General features: G+C 50.6%; 1 protein-coding gene across 1 annotated transcript in view; it reads right to left on the minus strand.

Moving 5' to 3' along the window:
* Positions 1-2,903: 2,903 nt before the first annotated feature.
* Positions 2,904-7,878, minus strand: part of LOC123769341 (salivary glue protein Sgs-3-like) — an 11,393-nt gene continuing 6,418 nt past the window's right edge. The window contains exon 3 of the mRNA XM_045760453.2: positions 2,904-3,700. Within this exon, the coding sequence (XP_045616409.2) occupies positions 2,904-3,700 (797 nt within the window). The remainder of the gene's footprint in view (positions 3,701-7,878) is intronic.

Below are 7,878 nucleotides of genomic sequence, written 5' to 3' on the forward strand. Positions count from 1 at the left end.
GGATGTGGGTCATGTTGCATCATGGTTGTGGCCACCACAACCTTGGTGGAGGTGGTCATGTTGCATCAAGGTTGTGGCCACCACAACCTTGGTGGATGTGGGTCATGTTGCATCATGGTTGTGGCCACCACAACCTTGGTGGAGGTGGTCATGTTGCATCATGGTTGTGGCCACCACAACCTTGGAGGAGGTGGTCATGTTGCATCATGGTTGTGGCCACCACAAACTTGGTGGAGGTGGTCATGTTGCATCATGGTTGTGGCCACCACAACCTTGGTGGAGGTGGTCATGTTGCATCATGGTTGTGGCCACCACAACCTTGGTGGAGGTGGTCATGTTGCATCATGGTTGTGGCCACCACAACCTTGGTGGAGGTGGTCATGTTGCATCATGGTTGTGGCCACCACAACCTCACACAATCCACCAGCACGTTGTAATGACTTTAATGTTTGTTAGGTGGAATGAGGAAGAATAAGAAATGGGGCGTGAAGTAGAGGAATAAAGGGGAAGTGAGATGACAGAGAAGGAGAGGGGAAGAGGCTCATGGAGAAGGATTAAGAGCAGAGGAGGAAATAAACAAACGACGGAGGAAGAATCAAGAGAGAAAAGAGGAAGAGTATCAAAAAAAGATAGAAGTGAAAGAGAAAGGCAGTAATAATAATAATTCGTTTGGTCGTGGGGACAGGCAGAGTGTGTGTGTATACATGTCAAGCCTGAATCGACGTCCCCTCCCCCCTAAAGGTGGCACTGCTGACCCTCGCCAAGGATGCAACCCCACAATTGCTGCCTAACTCCCGGGCACCTCTAAAGGATACCTGATCAACCAGGCTGTGACTCATACGTCAGGCTGCGAGCTGCCGCGTCCAACTGCCTGGTTGACCAGTCCAGTAACGAGGAGCCCTGGTCGAGGAACGGGCCGCATGGGATGCTAAGCACCGAAATCATCTCAAGGTAACCTCAAGGTAAGGTACCTATTTACAGCTAGGTGAACAGTGGCAGTAGATGATAGGGAATGTGCCCAACCATTTCAGTTCCCCCTCCCACCCATCCTCCTCTTCCCTCACAAGTTAGTAGTTGATATTTATTTCGTTTACAAATAATAATCTTAATTCAATTTGCGATAGTTGAATCATTAGCAGGAGACTGGGAAGACTGCACAAGTGACTGACTCCCACATACTCACAAAACATTTTCCTGGGAAACACAGGATACCTCATAATACCTCACACTCATCACTCACTGAGGTCTATGATGATGAGTCGACCGGAGAGGGGAAGGGGGGTCTATCTTCTCTTATCTTGAGATGATTTCGGGGCTATAGTGTCCCCGCGGCCCGGTCCTCGACCAGGCCTCCACCCCCAGGAAGCAGCCCGTGACAGCTGACTAACACCCAGGTACCAATTTTACTGCTAGGTAACAGGGGCATAGAGTGAAAGAAACTTTGCCCAGTGTTTCCCGCCGGCGCCTGGGATCGAACCCGGGACCACATGATCACAAGTCCAGCGTGCTGTCCGCTCGGCCGACCGGCTCTATGCTGAGGACGTGGAACAACCCGACGTCCTCCTAACACGACGTCCCATTTTGACGTGCACTTTACCTAAGGCCAAAAATCGTCGTACTATAAAATGAAAGCGGCTCGCGAAATTGACTTACTGTCCTGTTTTATGTTTTGTGTCCTCTGGTAGGTTAGGAGGAGGAGGACGGACTGGACTCTGGGGCTGGGTGTTAGCTCTCAAGGTGAGAGCTAACATTGATTCTAAAGAGTGATTCTAAAATATAATCACTTATTATAGTGTTACAACGTTAGTAACGAAACGTATTTATTAACAATTAACGCAGCGCAATATTGACGTTGTTAATACGTCAACCTCGACAAGTCAGGGAGCTTGGAGTCTTATATTTCTGGTTAGACAAAACAGTTCCAATTTTTTACGGAGTAGCAAATGGTTAGAAATGACCTGGCCAGCAACATGGTAGTGAACCATGGTTTACGGTGATCAGGGTCGCCAATCAACCATGGTTTACGGTGATCAGGGTCGCCAATCAACCATGGTTTACGGGTGATCAGGGTCGCCAATCAACCATGGTTTACGGTGATCAGGGTCGCCAATCAACCATGGTTTACGGTGATCAGGGTCGCCAATCAACCATGGTTTACGGGTGATCAGGGTCGCCAATCAACCATGGTTTACGGGTGATCAGGGTCGCCAATCAACCATGGTTTACGGGTGATCAGGGTCGCCAATCAACCATGGTTTACGGTGATCAGGGTCGCCAATCAACTATGGTTTACGGGTGATAAGGGTCGCCAATCAACCATGGTTTACGGGTGATCAGGGTCGCCAATCAACCATGGTTTACGGTGATCAGGGTCGCCAATCAACCATGGTTTACGGTGATCAGGGTCGCCAATCAACCATGGTTTACGGGTGATCAGGGTCGCCAATCAACCATGGTTTACGGTGATCAGGGTCGCCAATCAACCATGGTTTACGGGTGATCAGGGTCGCCAATCAACCATGGTTTACGGGTGATCAGGGTCGCCAATTAACCATGGTTTACAATGTTTATTTTCAGAATACAGAAGTCAGATCATCCTCAGCCCTACCTTCTGCGTCTGACTTCTTCCTTGCATCAATATATCCCGTAGAAAATGATAATATTGATCTTCTCAGTTTTCTTGAATCCTAAAAATCGATGTTGTCGGCCTAGTGGATGGATGGATGCATGAGTGGATCAGGTTGGATGTTGTGGTGGATGTGAGTGGATGAACGGATGGTCTGAGATGAGCACTGAGAGAACAACAGCTGAGGTTAAGGAGTCATATATTTAACGACCCAATTTCCAGATTTAATTAAGATTCGCTTCAGCTGCCCAGGAGTAAATATTAGCATACGCTTGAGTTATTTATTATAAATGGTCCAGTGGTCGTAGGTCCAGAGGTCGTAGGTCCAGGGGTCGTAGGTCCAGGAGTCGTAGGTCCAGGAGTCGTAGGTCCAGGGGTCGTAGGTCCAGAGGTCGTTGGTCCAGGGATCGTTGGTCCAGGGATCGTAGGTCCAGAGGTCGTTGGTCCAGGGATCGTAGGTCCAGGGGTCGTAGGTCCAGGGGTCGTAGGTCCAGGGGTCGTTGGTCCAGAGGTCGTAGGTCCAGAGGTCGTAGGTCTCGAGGTCGTTGGTCCGAGGTCGTAGGTCCAGAGGTCGTAGGTCCAGAGGTTGTAGGTCCGAGGTCGTTGGTCCAGAGGTCGTAGGTCCAGAGGTCGTTGGTCCAGAGGTCGTAGGTCCAGAGGTCGTAGGTCCAGAGGTCGTAGGTCCAGAGGTCGTAGGTCCAGAGGTCGTAGGTCCAGAGGTCGTAGGTCCAGAGGTCGTAGGTCCAGAGGTCGTAGGTCCAGAGGTCGTAGGTCCAGAGGTCGTAGGTCCAGAGGTCGTTGGTCCAGAGGTCGTTGGTCCAGAGGTCGTAGGTCCAGTGGTCGTAGGTCCAGTGGTCGTTGGTCCAGAGGTCGTTGGTCCAGAGGTCGTAGGTCCAGAGGTTGTTGGTCCAGAGGTCGTTGGTCCATAGGTCGTTGGTCCATAGGTCGTTGGTTCATAGGTCGTTGGTCCAGAGGTCGTAGGTCCAGAGGTCGTAGGTCCAGAGGTTGTTGGTCCAGAGGTCGTTGGTCCATAGGTCGTTGGTCCAGAGGTCGTAGGTCGAGTTGGTCCGTCGCCTGGTATAGGAATTTGTGCTAGGACTCCCAGCCACCTCACTGCACTGGGTGCCCCAGTGGTGCTGTACTGGGTGCTCCAGTGGTGCTGTACTGGGTGCTCCAGTGGTGCTGTACTGGGTGCTCCAGTGGTGCTGTACTGGGTGCCCCAGTGGTGCTGTACTGGGTGCTCCAGTGGTGCTGTACTGGGTGCTCCAGTGGTGCTGTACTGGGTGCCCCAGTGGTGCTGTACTGGGTGCCCCAGTGGTGCTGTACTGGGTGCTCCAGTGGTGCTGTACTGGGTGCTCCAGTGGTGCTGTACTGGGTGCCCCAGTGGTGCTGTACTGGGTGCCCCAGTGGTGCTGTACTGGGTGCCCCTTTGACGCTGTACTGGGTGCCCCAGTGGTGCTGTACTGGGTGCCCCAGTGGTGCTGTACTGGGTGCCCCAGCGGTGCTGTACTGGGTGCCCCAGTGGTGCTGTACTGGGTGCCCCAGTGGTGCTGTACTGGGTGCTCCAGTGGTGCTGTACTGGGTGCTCCAGTGGTGCTGTACTGGGTGCCCCAGTGGTGTTGTACTGGGTGCCCCAGTGGTGCTGTACTGGGTGCCCCAGTGGTGCTGTACTGGGTGCCCCAGTGGTGCTGTACTGGGTGTTCCAGTGGTGCTGTACTGGGTGCTCCAGTGGTGCTGTACTGGGTGCTCCAGTGGTGCTGTACTGGGTGCTCCAGTGGTGCTGTACTGGGTGCCCCTTTGACGCTGTACTGGGTGCCCGAGTGGTGCTGTACTGGGTGCTCCAGTGGTGCTGTACTGGGGGCTCCAGTGGTGCTGTAGTGGGTGCTCCAGTGACGCTGGCTAACCCTGTCCATGGAGGACAGAAGAAAATGTATATATGCTGGTTAGCATTGTAAATGTGTGGCCACGTCTGTGGTTGAAAATAATAATAATAAAAAAAACTCGATATTTTATCCTACCTGTTAATTATTTATTCACGTTTAAATGACTTAATAATTTTCTGCTATATTTAAATTTGCTCCTTCAGTTCTGTCAGAACCCCTGTCACGGAACCCCCGTCAGGGAACCCCTGTCGTGGAACCCCTGTCACGGAAACCCTGTCGTGGAACCCGTGTCGTGGAACCCCTGTCACGGAACCCCTGTCACGGAACCCCTGTCACTGGTTCTCTGTCATACTGTCACTCGTCTTGAATTATTATCCAAAGGACTTTAACCCAGACTTTGATCAGGAAGTTGATGCCGTTTCAATAAAACTTTAAAGATATCAAACTTAGAAAGCGCGGGGCTTTGAACTTAAGTTTCATTCTGTCAGATGCAGAAATAAGTGGTTTGTTTTGATTGGTCGGGCCGCAGCACCTGTCATCGTAAGGTGCCATATGTCTGATGGGTTTGATGGGAAAAAAATGCTTTGAAGATGGTAAACACTGAGAAAATGCTAAGAAAAACACAACGAAGAAAACACCGAGACTCTTCCAAGAACAAGAAACATCGTCGTGTGTTCTGTGTGTGTTGCTTAGTTGTTATTAATAATCTGCTGATCTGTCAGGCAGCAGCGATGGTGGGTGTTGGGACGCTGAGTAAGGTCACTACAGTGAGATCTGTACATAACGGGGCCTCAGTTTTGTCTTCGGTGGAGGGTCAATATAAGGGCTATACGAGGGTGTGGTGGTCATTAAGGTCAACACGGGAGAGGGGGTCATTAAGGGCAATACGGGGGGTGATATACAGTAGGTGGGATCAGTGTGGTCTATACCTCAGGGTACTACAGGGTACTGCAGGGTATAGTCCTTGCACCACTGCTTTTCCTTATTCTCATATCAGATATAGACCCAAATACAAGGCACAGCTTCGTATCATCCTTTACAGATGGCACTAAAATCAGCATGAAGACTACCTCTGCTGAAGACACTGAAAAACTACAAACGGATATTAATAAAGTTTTCGACTGGGCAGCAGAAAATAACATGTTTAACAATGATAAATTCCAGGTACTCAGGTACGGTAAAAATGAGGACCTTTTTTGGGTCCTCATTTTGAGGAAAATGAGGAAAAATGAGGAAAAGTAGGGGCCTCGTAGCCTGGTGGATAGCGTGCAGGACTCGTAATTCTATGGCGCGGGTTCGATTCCCGCACGAGGCAGAAACAAATGGGCAAAGTTTCTTTCACCCTGAATGCCCCTGTTACCTAGCAGTAAATAGGTACCTGGGAGTTAGTCAGCTGTCACGGGCTGCTTCCTGGGTGTGGAGGTCTGGTCAAAGACCGGGCCGCGGGGACACTAAAGCCCCGAAATCATCTCAAGATAACCTCAAGATAGCCCATAGTACGAAAGCAACATGTTAGGGATTTGTGAATAATGATGTCTGACGACCTAACGTTTAGGGAGCATAACCAAGCATATATTGCAGCAGCCAGAAAAATGATAGGATGGATTACGAGAACTTTCACATCCAGGGATCCCATCACAATGGTTGTACTCTTCAAATCAATTGTATTGTCCCGTCTTGAGTACTGCTCAGTACTCACTTCCTCCTTCAGAGCAGGAGAGATTGTTGAAATAGAGGGAGGGTATCTTGAGATGATTGAAATACAGAGAACATATAAGGCATACATAGACGCGATTAAGCACCTAAATTATTGGGATCGTCTCAAAACTCTCCAAATATACTCACTAGAAAGGAGACGAGAGAGAGAGATAAAATAATATATACGTGAAAAAAATACTGGAGGGCCAAATCTGCATAGTAAAATAACAACGATTTGAAAATGCGAAAATACGATATGGAAGAAAATGCAGAATAGAACCAGTGAAGAGCAGAGGTGCCATAGGCACAGTCAGAGAACACTGTATAAACATCAGAGGTCCACGGATGTTCTACATCCTCCCAGCGAGTATAAGAAATATTGCCGGAACAACCGTGGACATCTTCAAGAGAAAACCTGATAGTTTTCTTCGAGAAGTGCCGGACCAACCGGGCTGTGGTGGGTATGTGGCCCTGCGGGCCGCTCCAAGCAACAGCCTGGTGGACCAAACTCTCACAAGTCAAGCCTGACCTCGGACCGGGCTTGGGGAGTAGAATAACTCCCAGAACCCCATCAACCAGGTATCAACCAGGTATAAAACCTGTACCATGTGATGGTCACTACAGCCGGGCCATGAGATTGAGGTCAATAAAGTCTATAAGGGATCAGCAGGCTTGGTCAAAGACAATATAGGCCTTTAGACATTAAGTTACTATTACCTATAATGCTGGAGCAGCAGTTTATTGAATGTAAATATACCGAAGAAATAAAGAAGTATTTTTTGGGGGGAGACAGCTTTTGTTTTTTATATTTGGGAAAAAGTTTCACAATGTCATGACCTAAAGCAGGCCTAAACACCACCACCTGTCCCTGTGGGCTACACCACCGCCTGTCCCTGTGGGCTATACCACCGCCTGTCCCTGTGGGCTACACCACCGCCTGTCCCTGTGGGCTACACCACCGCCTGTCCCTGTGGGCTACACCACCACCTGTCCCTGTGGGCTACACCACCACCTGTCCCTGTGGGCTACACCACCACCTGTCCCTGTGGGCTACACCACCACCTGTCCCTGTGGGCTACACTACCACCTACCACCTGTCCCTGTGGGCTACACCACCCGTGTTGATGCACCAGGCAAGGTGCTGCGGTGTATATACAAGTATTTGATATACAGAATGAAGTGTGCTTCGAGGTAGGTAGGTAGGCAGGAAGGCAAACTAGTAGGTAGGTAGGCTGGTAGGTGGTATTGGTAGGTCGGACAGGATGGAGTTACACAACAAGTGGGGTTCCCCTGGATCAAAGGCCACAGCCCAATACTGCTGGAGACAGGTCGGATTACCTGTCCGAGGCTGACGTTGTCTCTGCTATACAGATGGCTGGTTGATTAGGCACACCCTTCCCTTCCCCACTCCACCTCCCTCCCACACTACCCCCTCCCTCCCACACTCCCCCCTCCCTCCCACACTCCCCCTTCCCTCCCACACTCCCCCTTCCCTCTCCCCACTCCCCTCTCCCCACTCCCACTCCCCCCTCCCTCTACCCCACTCCCTCTACCCCACTCCCTCTACACCCACTCCCCCATGTCGTCCCTCACCACATCCTTTGAGGGGCGACAGTGCGAAAAGATCCATACGAATGCCCAATAGGTTAGTGGGACTGAACAGTCTGTAGA

The sequence above is a fragment of the Procambarus clarkii genome, chromosome 66 (genome assembly GCF_040958095.1).
Source record: "Procambarus clarkii isolate CNS0578487 chromosome 66, FALCON_Pclarkii_2.0, whole genome shotgun sequence".
NCBI classification, from domain to species: domain Eukaryota; kingdom Metazoa; phylum Arthropoda; class Malacostraca; order Decapoda; family Cambaridae; genus Procambarus; species Procambarus clarkii.